The sequence below is a fragment of the Carcharhinus amblyrhynchos genome, unplaced genomic scaffold, assembly GCF_965287045.1.
Source record: "Carcharhinus amblyrhynchos unplaced genomic scaffold, sCarAmb.v2.hapA scaffold_44, whole genome shotgun sequence".
NCBI lineage: Eukaryota > Metazoa > Chordata > Chondrichthyes > Carcharhiniformes > Carcharhinidae > Carcharhinus > Carcharhinus amblyrhynchos.
Genome location: NW_027649785.1, coordinates 399,446 through 415,234, shown reverse-complemented (window position 1 = coordinate 415,234; position 15,789 = coordinate 399,446). Strand labels below are relative to the sequence as shown.

At 46.7% G+C, this 15,789-nt stretch overlaps 1 protein-coding gene across 1 annotated transcript in view; it reads right to left on the bottom strand.

The window, feature by feature from the left end:
- Window positions 1-15,402, bottom strand: part of LOC145337164 (elongation factor 1-gamma-like) — a 52,098-nt gene extending 36,696 nt beyond the window's left edge. Inside the window, 4 exon segments of the mRNA XM_080181954.1 lie at window positions 4,599-4,662; window positions 11,148-11,303; window positions 15,255-15,335; window positions 15,391-15,402. Of these exon segments, the coding sequence (XP_080038080.1) occupies window positions 4,599-4,662; window positions 11,148-11,303; window positions 15,255-15,335; window positions 15,391-15,402 (313 nt within the window).
- Window positions 15,403-15,789: the final 387 nt, after the last annotated feature.

Genomic DNA, 15,789 nt, shown 5'->3' with positions numbered 1-15,789 from the left:
ATTACAAAAAAAACACAGCAGCTAACCTCAGCTAGGAATTTACCCTCATCTCCACTTGGGATTAGGCACATGGATATTACTTCTCTGGGTCCCATCTCCCCAAATTAACCACCAACATAGAATGCAGCAGGATTTCCAAGGATTAAGGGGAATATTCTCTGAACCAACAGGATTCTTTCTGCTACTCCACCTATTTCACAGTTCAACATGAGCAGCAATGATTTGTGTAAGGGAGCAGAGACTGCCACCCCGCAGCTTTACTCAATGGCAGCCATCACCTCATTGCTTTTGTTGATAACATTCACCAGAGCTCAAACCTGCTCAGAGGCTAAACCACCTACTACCAACAGGAACCCACCCTGGCTGCCTCCAACCACCTCAAACAATGATGAGGCTTTACCCAAACGTGAACCAGGAGCACAGCATGGACTATATATTCCAGGAGCAGAGATCATTATGGGCTGTGCAGAAATAAGAGGATCAAAAGATGATTAGCACGAGCTTGTTCCTCCAACTCTTCAAAGAGGTTCAGAGAATCCCACAGTGCAGGAGCCTGCCATTTGGCCCATTGAATCTGCACTGATCACAATTCACCCAGGCCCCATCCCCATAACCCAATGTGTTTACCCTAGCTAACCCTCCCAAAACAAGGGGCAATTCAGCATGGCCAATCCACCTAACCCACATATCTTTGTACCGTGGGAGGAAACTGGAGCACCCAGAGGAAGCCCATGCAGGCATGGGGAGAATGTGCAAACTCCACACAGGCAGTGACCTGAGCCAGTAATTGAATCCTGACGCTGTGATGCAGCAGTGCTAACCAGTGTTCTGCCCCAAGGCTTGAATCCAGCTGACAAGTGCCTTATAGAAGGCTGTGCATCTATCAGTGCTTCAGAAGTTTACTGCTCTATGCCACTTACCATCCCACTACCCAAAAACACTTTTCCCCTGGGCACATTAAACCATTGACTAAGGAAGCCTGTGGAATTAATCAGAAGTTTCCAGTTCTTGCGATGATCAAAGTTTTTGTTAAAACCCAATCATGAAAAACAGGACTATCTGCAAAAAAAACTGGGGGTTCTAGTGAGGGAATTTCTTCAGACAGTCAATAACCCCCCCCAGGACATGTGGGTGACATGGTGGCAAGCACTGCTGCCTCAGTGCCAGGGACCCAGGTTCAATACAGCGTCAGGTCACCGTCTGCACAAACATTCTCCTGATGTGGGTTTCCTCCCACACTCCAAAGATGTGCGTGTTAGCTGCATCATCCGTGCTAAATTGCCCCTTAGTGTCAGGGAGACTAATTAGGGTAAATGTGGAGTCATGGGGACAGAACATAAGAAATAGGAGCAGGAGTGGGCCAGCTAGCCCTTCAAGCCTGCTCCGCCATTCAATAAGATCATGGCTGATCTGAAGTGGATCAGTTCCACTTTCCCACCTGCTCCCCTTACTTGGGCAGGGCCCGAGTGGGGATATTTGGTCCAGGCTTGATGGGCCAAAGGGTCTCCTCCTGCACTGTGGGGATTCTATGACCCGACAGAGGCTGCAACTCCCTGTACATTCAGGACAAATGACTGACAGGGTCAAGTTGAGTGGATATGGGGGGGAACTGACAGGAAAAATGCAATTATGGCTACAATCAGATCAGCCACGATCGTACTGAATGAAGGAGTTGTTGCAGGCTTGGGTGGAAGGCAGCAAATGGCCCATTTCTTATCTTAAAGGTTCTAAGATGCCAGTTCACAAGATAGTTATAGAGGAGGAGGGTCTATCACATGGAGTAAACATCCAGGGGAACAGCAGCTTTATCTCAACTATCCAAGGCTCTCCTGCCAAGCAGTGGCAGTCAGTCAACGGCTCATCTGGACTGGAAACGTCAGCTCTTTTCTCTCCTTACAGATGCTGCCAGACCTGCTGAGAGGTTTCCAGCGTTTTCTGTTTTGGTTTCAGATTCCAGCATCCGCAGTAATTTGTTTTTATCCAGACTTTAAAAATCAGCATTGGCTTCAGTGGCTGAGACCATGCTGCCCTCTGTTGGGCGAGCTCTGCTATTGCCCACCGACAAGAGGAACAAGGTCCGACGCTCCAGCTCAGCAGAAGCTGCTCCCAGTTAAGAGATGCCGTGGATTTTGTACAAACCAGAATGCAGAAATTAAGATGATTCACAATACTCCAATCTTCCACCCAGCCCCTTCCCATCTCCTCACTAGCCTGGTCTCTGGACCCATTGGTCTGAGCCAATGACAGAACATTCCACAACTGGAATGCTGCGACAATAGTAATTTTAATAAAATGAATGTGAGATGGGTTTTCTCCCACAGCCCAAAGGTGTATTATCGTGGATCGGCCATGCTAAATTGCCCCTTAGTGTCAGGGGGACTAACAGGGCAAAAATCATGAATTATGGGGATAGGGCCTAGGTGGGATTGTGGATGGTGCACACTCGATGGGCTGAATGGTCTCCTTCCGCACTGTAGGATTCCATGATTCACAAATAGCATTGCTTGGCTAAGAGATAAAATTGCAATTCCATGGGACAGGGACAAAGGAAAGACAGTCCAATGCACTGGTTTAAAGACTTTATACCTTCCAGTCTGCAGAGGGATCTAGATAGGCTGAGCGAGTGGGCAGGAACCTGGCAGATGGAATACATTGTTGGCAAGTGTGAGGTTATCCACTTTGGTAGGAATAATAGTAGGAAGGACTACTACTTACAGGGTGAAAAGCTGCAGCACGCTACAGTGCAGAGGGACCTGGGGGTCCTTGTGCACGAGTTGCAAAAAACCCAGCCTACAGGTGCAGCAGGTGGTCAGGAAGGCGAATGGGATGCTGGCCTTCATAGCGAGAGGGATAGAATATAAAAGTAGGGAGGTCTTGCTGCAACTGTACAGGGCACTGGTGAGGCCGCAGCTGGAGTACTGTGTGCAGTTTTGGTCGTCACACCTGCGCAAGGATATTTTGGCCTTGGAGGGAGTGCAGAGGAGGTTTACTAGGCTGATACCAGAATTGAGCTATGAGGACAGGCTGAATAAACTGGGCTTGTACTCGTTAGAGTTTAGAAGGATGAGGGGAGATCTCATTGAGACGTATAAGATGATGAAAGGGATGGATAGGTTCTTCCCGCTAGTTGGACAGTGATGTAGAAATATAACTGTCAATTTTCACCATGATTCTCTACAACCCATTCTCTGAGGATAGCACCACTCTCCACCCCATTTATGGAGTCTACACTCCTGGGGTTACCACTGACAGGAAACTGAACTAGCTGCATTATTACTGTGGCTAAAAATAGGTCAGGGACATGAAAACAAGGTGAGTAGTTCACCTACACTGCCCAACCCCCAAAACCCATATACCATCTATAAGGCACAGACCAGGCGTATGATGGAATACTCTCCACTGGCTTGGAGGAGCGCAGCTCCAATAATACAAGTAGTTCTACACCATCCAAGACAAAAGCCTGCTTGATTGACTCCCCTCTCCTGAACCACTGACACACACTAGCAGCCATGTCCACCATCTACAAGCTGCCCTGTTCCAATTCAAGCCCCTTCAGTGGGCTGTACCACCTAGAAATCCAAGGGCAACAGGTGTATGTGATACAAACACCTGCAAGTCCCCCTCCCCGCACCATCCTGACTTGAAACTACAACTGCCATTCCTTCACCATCATGGAAATCCTGACTCCCTTACTAACAGCACTGTGGATGTACCCACACTACATGGCCTATTGCTGCTGAAGGTGACTCACTGCTACTTCCAAGGGCAATAAATACTAGTCTTGCGGTATAAGAACATAAGAAACAGGAGCAGGAGTAGGCCATCTAGCCCTTCGAGCCTGCCCTGCCATTCAACAAGATCATGGCTGATCTGTCGTGGCTCAGTTCCATATTCCCGCCCTCTCTCCATAACCCTTAATCCCCTCGCTTATCAAAACCCCATCAACCCGCGTCTTAAAAATATTTAGCGAGGCAGCCTCCACCACTTCAACAGTGAGAGAATTCCAGAGATTCACCACCCTTTGAGTGAAGAAGTTCCTCCTCAACTCCGTTCTAAACCGCACCCCCTTTATCTTGAGGCTGTGCCCCCTAGTCCTACTGTCCTTTGAGCAGGAAGAGTCTCTCCACCTCTATCCTATCCATCCCATTCATCATCTTATATGTCTCAATGAGATCTCCCCTCATTCTTCTAAACTCTAACAAGTACAAGCCTAGCTTATTCAGCCTCTCCTCATAGCGCAACCATATCCCATGAACAAAGCAAAAAAAAAAGACTAGCTTTACTTAATAGCCTTCCTAATTTGGAAATATGCAAAGTTACCAATAGAATGAGCAACTCCATTTTCCTGCCCATCCCTTTTGACTCAAAATCAAAATCCAAGGGATGAATTCAGTGGAAACTCATTCCCACAAGGAACTAACAACACGGATGGAGTTAAGAGTAAGCTGGGTGAACATGCAAAGGAGAAAGGAAAAAAATGTATCGATCTGATGAGAGTACTGGCCAGTGGGGACAAAAGACCAGTTTCCACACCGTACACACAACACAAGTGTAGGAGGTCAGAAGGGAAAAGGTGAGACAACAGGAAACTTACTCACCATAATAAGCAATTGCATTGCTTTCTTGCACACAGAAGCCACTGTCAGTCACCAACACTGGCACCTAAGGGGGTACAGAAAGGTTTCAGGCATAATTATAGCCACATTAAGCACATTTTATTATTATGCAACTGCCACTTGACATTAAGAGTGCTCGAGGTGGTCCCAGTGCCCTTGACTGACTGGTAGAATATCAGGTGTTTTCCTGTCAGCACCCAAAGTCAGTGCTAGTCACCAGAGGCTGGCTGGCCAAGTCATCCTCCCAGCTTAAAGCACCTTCAGCTGTACAAATGTAGGTATCTGGTGGCACCCAATCAAGCCATGTTCCAAACAAGCCCAAACTGCACATGCAGTCTCTAACTGGGGCAAATTCAGCAACTCCGTAAAAGGTTGCAATACAAGTGCTGTACCCCTTCAACTGAATAAAATTACTGGAACACCCTTAAGTAGGGACCCGAGATCTGGATAGGCTGAGCGAGGACCTGGCAGATGGAGTATAATGTTTCCAAGTGTGAGGTTATCCACTTTGGCAGGGATGATAGTAGGAGGGATTAGTATTTAAAGGGCAAAAAGCTGCAGCGTGCTACGGTGCAGAGGGACCTTTGTGCACGAGTCGCAAAAACCCAGTCTGCAGGTGCAGCAGGTGATCAAGGCGGCGAATGGAATGTTGGCCTTTATAGCGAGGGGGATTGAATATAAAAGCAGGGAAGTCTTGCTGCAACTGTACAGGGCATTGGTGAGGCCGCAGCTGGAGTACTGTGTGCAGTTTTGGTCACCGCACTTGCAGAAGGATATATTGGCCTTGGAGGGAGTGCAGAGGAGGTTCACTAGGCTGATACCGGAGATGAGGGGGGTTGGACTATGAAGAGAGACTAAATAGACTGGGTCTGTACTCACTGGAGTTTAGAAGGATGAGGGGGGATGAGGGGGGATGAGGGGGGGGGGGGGGGGGGAGACAGTTTAGATCAGCGTTGAGGAGGAACTTCTTCACTCAAAGGGTGGCGAATCTCTGGAATTCTCTGCCCGTTGAAGTGGTGGAGGCTACCTCGCTAAATATATTTAAGTCACGGGTAGATAGGTTTCTGATAGACAAGAGAATTAAGGGTTATGGGGAGAAAGTGGGAAAGCGGAACTGATCCACTTCAGATCAGCCATGATCTTATTGAATGGTGGGGCAGGCTCGAAGGGCTAGATGGCCGACTCCTGCTCCTATTTCTTATGTTCTTATGGAAGAACATCTGCTGCCCTTACCTGGTCTGGCCCACATACAAGAAGTCTCTCAACTTCAGGTTAAAGTCCAACAGGTTTACCTGGAATCACAAGCTTTTGGAGTGCTGCTCCTTCACTCACCTGATGAAGGAGCTGGGTTCCAAAAGCTCATGATTCCAAATAAACCTTTTCAACTTTAACCTGATGTTGTCAGACCTCTTACTGTGCCTGCCCACCCTAGCCCAACGTCAGGATCTTGGCCTATATGTGACTGCAGTGACACAGCAATGTGTTTGACTCAACTGTGGTCTGATCAAGGGCAACTAGGGATGGGTAATAAATGCTGGCCAGCCAGCAACATTCATGTCCCACAAATGACTTAAAAACTTCTGCCAATGTTTGATGAAGCTCCACAAATTTCAGGTCACTTCACTGAGATTAAATACCAGCAATGGGACTTTTGCAGGGTCACCCATTTTCCTTCCTATCACTGTAGAGGGGACATAATTTCAAAAAATTTCCAATTGCAGCCATCTCACTTAATCCAGTCTTGTTTTATTCTTTGCCAGTGACTGCGTACAACAGGATAAGGATCCTTGTTATGGTATCATTCTTTTTAATTCATTTTTCATAGAATGAGGGCACCACTGGCAAGGCTAGCAGTTGTTTTTATTGCAAAAATGTCCTTTCATAAAATATCTGAAAGAACATGACAAAATCACCATCACAGCACAACATTCAGGGTCACCACACAACTTGGTGTGTGGAGCAAAGGTGCATTCCACAAGTGTTTCCATACAATGGTAAGGTCAGTACTTTTTTTCCCTAAATTTTTACTCCATTCTTAGATTACAAAGATGTAATTACAAAGCCAATACTCAAAGTGGACTGTGCAGGCCCAAATCCATCTCTTGCTTGCTCCAAAAACAAACTCAATAGGATCTCTAGTGCAGAAGAGGCCATTCAGCCCAATAAGTCTGCACTCAGTATCATTCCCAGGCCCTCTCCCCCAACCCTGGCCCTGTAACTCCACACATTTACCATGGCTAATCCACCCAACCTGCACATCCTTGGACACCAAGGCAGCAGTGCTGACCATTGTGCCACCTGAAAAAGCATCTCACCTACATAGAACATAACAGCGCAGAACAGGCCCTTTGGCCCACGATGTTGCGCCGACCAGTTACAAAAACAATGACCCACTAGCCTATACCAATCCCTTTTCGTCCATAAACCTATCCACAGATCTCTTAAACGCCCCCAAACTAGGCGCATTTACAACTGCAGCAGGCAGGGCATTCCAATCCCTCACCACCCACTGGGTAAAGAACCTACCCCTGACATCCGTCCTGTAGCTACCCCTCCTTAATTTAAAGCCATGCCCCCTCGTGCTAGCTTTCACCATCTGAGGAAAAAGGCTATCACTATCCACCCTATCTAAACCTCTAATCATCTTATATGTTTCAATAAGATCCCCTCTTAGCCGCCTTCTTTCCAACGAAAACAACCCTAAATCCCTCAGTCTCTCCTCATAGTTTGGGGGCGTCTAGTTTGGGGGCGTTTAAGAGATCTCTGGATAGGTTTATGGACGAAAAGGGATTGGTATAGGCTAGTGGGTCATTGTTTTTGTAACTGGTCGGCGCAACATCGTGGGCCGAAGGGCCTGTTCTGCGCTGTAATGTTCTATGTTCTATGTTCTATGTTCATAGGACCTCCTACGTGCACCACCCCCACCCTATCCTTCTGGCCCTGTGCATTTAGCATGGCCAACCCAATTAACCTGCACATCTTGCGTGGGAGGAAGCCAGAGCACCCAGAGGGAACCCATGTTGATAGGGAGAACGTGCAAACTGCACTGTCACCCAAGGCTGGAATTGTGCCTGGGTCCCTGGCGCTGTGAGGCAGCAGTGATAACTACTATGCCACCATGGTTGCCACAAGAGACACAGACAAGATAAGGCATTGCACCCCATCTTGGGCACTAAGCAGCTTGCTTGGCCATTTCAGATAGCAGTTAAGAGTCAGCCACATTGCTGTGGGTCTGGATTCACGTCAGTCAGACTGGATAAGCACGACAGATTCCCTTCCCCAAGGGTACTGAACCAATTCAATTAGAGATAAGTTAATTTTTAAAAAAAATCAAGTTCAAAGCTCTAAGCCTGGACTCTGACTAATCCAGTGATATTAGCACCACGCCAAAGGAATTCAGTTTACGTTTGTTAAGTGTCACCGCCATGGGAAATTGGCATTATAAAAACTACTTCCACACCATCACTAGATGGATTTTTTTTTAAATTTATGGGATGTGATCACTGTTGGCTGGGCCAGCAGTTATGGCCCGTCCCTAAAGATTTGCCCTTTTTTAGAGAAACCTCAAACAATCAGGAATTTGTACACTAATAAAACTGCCCACACTGAGTGAAGAGACTCCAGATCAGACTAACAGGGGTACTGTCTGCACAAAGACATATAATGACAGTAAAAGATTTAAACAAGAGAGAGATTTGAACAAGTACTTCTGATTTAAAGATATTTTGGATCTTAGAATGTATTTTTAAAGTAATCTGTACACTTCAGCCAAAGGCAGGCTGCTCCAGTGCATGATGGGATGAAGGAGGAGTGAGATGAACCACATTCTTTGGAACAATAAAACCGCAGAATGTTTATATTCTTATCAGCATAAAGTTACAGACTATAGGGGTTCCCAAAGAATAGAGCAGTTCAATTTATACTGATAAGACAGTGCGTCTCAGGCAAGGGAATATCAACTGACTGACTGACTCAGCCATTGACACAATGAGAGTTGGAGAGAACAGTGCCTTTGAACTCTATTGCTAAGCGTCAGGGGTTTTAGTGACAAGGGGAAGGAACATCTGGATTCTATGGACCAATGAAATCCCATGATGTCAAAGGGTAGAATGCAATTGGCTAAGGTATATGACAGCTGTTAACAATGATTGATTTGCACTAATGACTGGTTCATAACTAATGAGAAGGTGGGAAAGCAAATTTGAAAATGTATAATTGTCCTGTCTGATGTATTGTAACTTCACAAGTCTGTATAAGCTGTATGTTTATTGATGTCTTTTTTTTTTACATCCACAGGAGATTCGATCCGCTTTATTGGTGGACAAGGGACATACACACAGTGGGTCGTGTGAGGGCTGCTCTTGTTGCTTCGAGAGTTGCCTAGTGCTTCACGTTGTTAGTGTACGCTTAAACTGGACCATCTGACGGGCAACATGCCAGCTCAGTAACTATCACTGTTTGCTGTGCAGATACATAGACCTGGGTTGGATCTCTGGCTTGGGTCGGCATCTGTGGGAGTTTGCACATTCTCCCACACCCCAAAAAACATGCTTTTAGGCTGATTGGTGCTAACAAATTGTCCCCAAATTAGACCTCCCCTAATCGGGTGTAGACAAAAGTAATAGGTAGAAGGTGGTAGAGGAGGCACTCACTGAGTGTTAAAATGGCAGCGTGGGCTTGTTGGGCTGAAGGGCCTGTTTCTGGTGCTGTGTTGTTCTTTGTTCAAGGTGTTGGAATACTCGGTGTTATCTTCAGAGGTGTTGGACTGCCCAAAATACTGATCGTTGATCAAGTAAAGATGCATCTTTGACCAGGATATGACTGAGCCTTTTTATTAACTGAATTTTGGTAATATTCAGTCTGAAAAAAGCCAGCAACACCCTTGAACTGAGTGACCATTTCAGAGGGCATTCCACGTTGCTGTGGCTCTGGAATCACATGTAGGTCAGACTGGGCAAAGTGAACAGATTTCCTTCCCTAAAGGACACTAGTGAACCATGGGGTAATTGACAATGGTCACTATTAGGTCAAATTCAAATTTGACTGGTTGCCTGGGTCCCTGGATTATTAGTCCAGTGACAATCTTAAGCCAATGGAAAGCAAACTTAGCAAAGAGTTTGATTAAACCGATGAAATACTTACATCACAGAATCAATCCGACTGCCAGTATCGTGACTTTACTCAGAGGGTAGTAAGGGCGTGGAATGCCCTGCCTGCAGCAGTTGTGGTCTAGCCAACTTTAAGAGCACTCAAATGGTCAGTGGATAGGCATATGGATAACATTGGAATAGTTTAGGTTAGAGGGTCATTAGATTGTTGCGCCGACCAGTGGAACCATCAAGGGCCGAAGGGCCTGTACTGCGCTGTAATGTTCTACGTTGTATGACATTTATTGGTTGTGGGGAGGCAGTGGCATAGTCACTGGACTTGTAATCCAGGGTATTAAAAGTCTAATGATGTAAAACCATTGTTAAGGTTGCAAAAATCCAACTGGTTCACCAATATCCCTTAGGAAAGAGAATCTGTCACCTGGTCTGGCCTACATGTGACTCCAGATTCACAGGAACATGGTTGACTCTTAAATGCCCTCAGGGATGGGCAATAAGTACTGACCCAGCCAGTGATGCCCACATGCCATGAACAAATAAGGGTCAACTCCCATGCATTTCAAATAGAGTCTTAGAAGATTGCCACAGTTTCAGCCCTCCGTCAGTAAAGCATTGGGGAACATGGATTTTGATATGGTCAAGATCCCAGGGTGGGGCTTTCAATCTGTAGCCTTAACACAAGCACTAGAACAGGTGATCGATGTATCTCAAACCATCAGACGTGAGAATTTTAGTTAGAATTTTAGATAGGGTAGAGGTAGAGAGATTCTTTCTGCTTAGAAAGGAAAGCAGAAGTAGAGGGTACAGCCTCAAAATAAGGAGGGGGGGCAGTTTAGATTGGAGTTGAGGAGGAACTTTTTCACTCAAAGGGTGGTGAATCTCTGGAATTCTCTGCCCATTGAAGTGGTGGAGGCTGCCTCGCCGAATATATTTAAGTCACGGGTAGATAGGTTTCTGATAGACAAGGGGATTAAGGGTTATGGGGAGAAAGCGGGAAAGTGGAACTGATCCACTTCAGATCAGCCATGATCTTATTGAATGGCGGGGCAGGCTCGACGGGCTAGATGGCCGACTCCTGCTCCTATTTCTTATGTTCTTAGTTCTGCATAGTTCTAATCAAGATCAATTTGCTATCCCAATACCTTTGCAATGCAAGGGAACTAGAAACAAAAAAAAACCCATTTAAGAAAATGAAACCACCACAAATGTGGTTTGTGGAGTGTGGGGTGTGGTGGTGGCAGGGCATCACTGGAGGAGAGAAGAGACACAGTTGTTTCAACATTAAATCAACTAAAGTGGGTCAAAATGGCCTTCCTTATTCCCAAACATCCCCTAATTTGATTGTTTGAAATTCATCTCTGCCACAGGACTCATTACTTCCTGGAAATTTTCATTATACGATACGACAAAAGGGCTCGCTGACCTTTCCCCGAGGGAACCGGTTAAGGAAGTATGGAGTCATACAGCCAGTTTCCGAGAACGCCGGAGCCCCGGATTCGACTCTGAGTGACACATTACTGTACTCAGCAGCAATCAAAGCTGGGTAGGACCTCCAGAAATCAGGGGTTGTATACAGAGTCTGAAAAACAAGAACAAAGGAATCAAATAATTTGAAGTCAGGTAAATAACATTAGGCTTTAAAAACTACCAACTTTAATTTGGACAAACAAGTCCCATTGTACACTTCACCTGTGCACTACCACTAAGCCAATGGAAATCTAGTGAAACAGAGTAAAGTCAGTGATAGGCAGCACAGTGGTTAGCACTGCTGCCTCATAGCTCCAGTGACACAGATTCGATTCCTGGCTTGGGTCACTGTCTATGCGGAGTTTGCATATTCTCCCGTCTGAATGGGTTTCCTCTGGGTGCTCCAGTTTTCTCCCACAGTCCAAAGATGTGCGAGTCAGGTTGATTAGCCATGCTAAGTTGCCCATAGTGCCCCAGGATGTGTAGGTTACATAGGGATTAGCAGGGTAAGCGTGTGGGGATAGGGCCTGAGGTGGGGTTGTTGTTGGTGCATACATGCAACATGGAATTTAATGTTGGCAAGTGTGAGGTGGTCCACTTTGGTAGGAAGAATGGTAGGAAGGACTATTACTTACGTGGCGAAAAACTGCAGCAGGCGACGGTGCAGAGGGACCTCGGGGTCCTTGTGCATGAGTCGCAAAAACCCAGCCTGCAGGTGCAGCAGGTGGTCAGGAAGGCGAATGGGATGCTGGCCTTCATAGCGAGGGGGATTGAATATAAGAGTAGGGAGGTCTTGCTGCAGCTGTATAGGGCATTGGTGAGGCCGCAGCTGGAGTACTGTGTGCAGTTTTGGGCGCCGCACCTGCGCAAGGATATTTTGGCCTTGGAGGGAGTGCAGAGGAGGTTTACTAGGCTGATACCGGAGTTGAGGGGGTTGAGCTATGAGGAGAGGCTGAATAAACTAGGCTTGTACTCGTTAGAGTTTAGAAGAATGAGGGGAGATCTCATTGAGACATATAAGATGATGAATGGGATGGATAGGATAGAGGTGGAAAGACTCTTCCCGCTCAAAAAAGACAGTAGGACTAGGGGGCACAGCCTCAAGATAAAGGGGGGGCAGTTCAGAACGGAGTTGAGGAGGAACTTCTTCACTCAAAGGGTGGTGAATCTCTGGAATTCTCTGCCCGTTGAAGTGGTGGAGGCTGCCTCGCTAAATATTTTTAAGAAGCGGGTTGATGGGTTTTTGATAAGAGAGGGGATTAAGGGTTATGGGGAGAGGGCGGGAAAGTGGAACTGAGCCACGACAGATCAGCCATGATCTTATTGAATGGCGGGGCAGGCTCGAAGGGCCAGATGGCCTACTCCTGCTCCTATTTCTTATGTTCTTATGTTCTTATACTCAATGGGCTGAATGGCCTTCTTCTGCACTGTAGAGTTGCAGTGATCGAAGTTGGATCACACCTCAAGTCAAATAGACATTTGCCCCATCTCTAGTTTTAGAGAGAACAAAGTCAACCAGACTCAAATACTTAGCTCTGTGCCCTCCCCACAGATGCTGTCAAACCTGCCAACATTTTTCAGCATTTTCTGTTTGGGAGGAAAAAAAAACAGCCGGGAACATAAAACAGGCCCTTCGGCCCAACGAGCCCACGCCACCATTTTAACATTGAGTCCCCCCTCCACCCATGACCCTTATCTATGCTTATGGCAATCCACATTGAGGAAAAACTAATTTAGGGACAATTTATAACCTCCAATCAGCCTAAGAGCACATCTTTGGGGTGTGGGAGGAAACCGGAGCACCCGGAGAAAACCCACGCAAGCACGGGGAGAATGCGCAAACTCCCACAGACACCGGCCCAAATCCATGTATCTGCACAGCAAACAGTGAGAGTCACTGAGCTGTTGTGTTGCCCAGCATCAGGTTCCAGTAATCTACTTTTATCTGATTTTAAAAATAGATTGAGCAACATCAGCAAAACGTTTTATTCCTCATTAGCTCAATTATTTTTCTCTTGCACTGCCCCACAGCAACACCCTGCAGACATAGATCATAGAACCCTACAGTGCAGAAACAGGCCCTTCGGCCCATCGAGTCTGCACCAACCACAATCCCACCCAGGCCCTGTCCCCATATCCCTACACAGTTTACCTGCTAATCCCTATAACCTGCACATCCCTGGACCCTAAGGGGCAATTTTAGCATGGCCAATCAACCTAACTCACACACCTTTGGACTGAGGAGGAAACCGGAGCAAACCCCCACAGACACAAGGAGAATGTGCAAACGCCACACAGACAGTGACCCAAGCCAGGAATCGAACCCAGGTCCCTGGAGCTGTGAAGCAGCAGCGCTGCCCATTTTTAAAATAATTCTTAGATCACTCTCCAGCAATTAGACACATGACAATAATAAATCAAAAAGGTGGGGGTTGGCAACTTGACATCACCTTGGAGAAGTTTAAGTTTATTGGTTAGTGTTGCAAGAAGACTGACGTTAACTCTGCAATGAAGTTACTGTGAAAATCTCCTAGTCACCACGCAAACTGGGGTGCATTAATCCTAATAATCACATTTTAATTTGATGTTTTCAAATTTCTTTTGTACTTTGATTTGTTCAGGCTGTTCCCCTTCCTTTTGGGGAGCTACCCCTTTTATTTGGTTTGAACTTGAGGCCACACCCCAGCACTAGTCTGGGTACAGTGATTGAGAAATTAGAACATAGAACATTACAGCGCAGTACAGGCCCTTCGGCCCTCAACGTTGAGCCAACCAATGGATCCAAACTAATGACCCTCTGACCTAAACTATTCCAATGTTACCCATATGCCTATCCACTCACCATCTGAACGTCCTTAAGGTTGATGAGTCCACAACTGCTGCAGGCAGGGCATTCCACACCCTTACTACCCTCTGAGTAAACAGCCTACCTCTGACATCTGTCCTATAATTACCACCCCTTAATTTGAAGCTATGCCCCCTCATGTTAGCCATCACCATCCAAGGAAAGGCTCTCGCTATCCACCCTAGCCAATCCTTTGATCATCTTGTATGCCTCAATTAGGTCACCTCTTAACCTTCTCTCTAATGAAAAGAACCTCAAGTCCCTCAGCCTTTCCTCATAAGGCCTTCCCACCATACCAGGCAACATCCTGGTAAAAGGTCCTCTGCACCCTTTCCAATGCTTCCACATCTTTCTTATAACGTGGCGACCAGAACTGTACGCAATACTCCAAGTGTGGCCGCACCAGAGTTTTGTACAGTTGTAACATGACCTCACAACTCCGAAATTCAATCCCTCTACCAATAAAAGCTAACACACCGTACGCCTTATCAACCTGGGTGCCAACTTTCAGGGAGCTATGCACACGTACCCCGAGATCTCACCGCTCATCAACACTACTAAGAGTCCTTCCATTAGCCCGACATGGCCAATCTTTCAGAGCGTGGGAGGAAACCCACACAGACACAGGGAGAATGTGCAGACACAGGCAGTGACTCAAGCTGGGAATCAAACCCAGGCTCCTGGCATTGAGGCAGCAGTGCTAACCACCGTGCCACCAAGAAACATTGGCAAGCCAACGAGTAATAAACCTCTAAGCCAACAACCATTCAGCCTGTGGTCTAGGGCAACAGGACTAAAATATCTTCATTCCATTCACTCTGGGAAAGAGGGTGGAAAGTGGGCAAGTAATAAATCTCTAAGCCAAAGGCCATTCAGCCCCTTGTTCTAGAACACAAACCTTTCCCCACATGGCCCAACCCTACTTAAAACAAATAAACCCCTCAAGCAATTCCAGAATAATAAATCCAGTGCCAATATTTATTTATTATACATACACACTGAACAATAAATCAAAAACCAGAATGAGTTTGAATGTGAACACCATCCCTGTTACCTCAGCCAGCGAAACTCTCAGGCTTTTGGTGGGAAGCAGGCCCTCAGAAACCATGGCAACCGCCGGCCCCTCAGAAACCATGGCAACCACCGGCCCCTCCACAGAAGGCCGAACATCAAAGGAGGGAAGGGGGGAGGGAAGGAGGGAACGAAGAGAAAGACAACCTCAAAACCCGGCAAATATCGGCAGCGGATAACAGCAGGGGCCCCGGTGAACGGCACCGGCCAGCTGGCGGCCGCCGGCTCCTGCGGATGGCGGAGATTTTAACCGGATTGCGGAGAGAGACCCTCACTCACTCACCATCGCCGCCATTGCGCTCCCGCAAAGATGGATCCCAGGGCTGGTGTCTGGCCTGGAATGGCTGCTGCGTCTCTGTAGAAATAACCTGCTTTTTTTTTCCCCCGTCGAAGCTCATCATTTGCTGCAGGTGAGGGAGTCACATTGCAACCTCAATAACCCCAATTAGTGTTATTGTGATTTAAAGGGACATTGCCTCAAGTTACCAGGGAAGTCAAGAAGGGAGACACACTGAGCCCTATGGGCACCCATGAGCTCCAATTCACTGGGGCTATTTTGCATTTAAATAGCACCTTTCGTGACCCAGGTGCTTTTAGCCTAATTTGTAGATTGTTATCATCGTAAACATTATTGTCCAAAGATGTGCAGGTTAGATGGATTGACAGGGCTAAATTGCCTCTT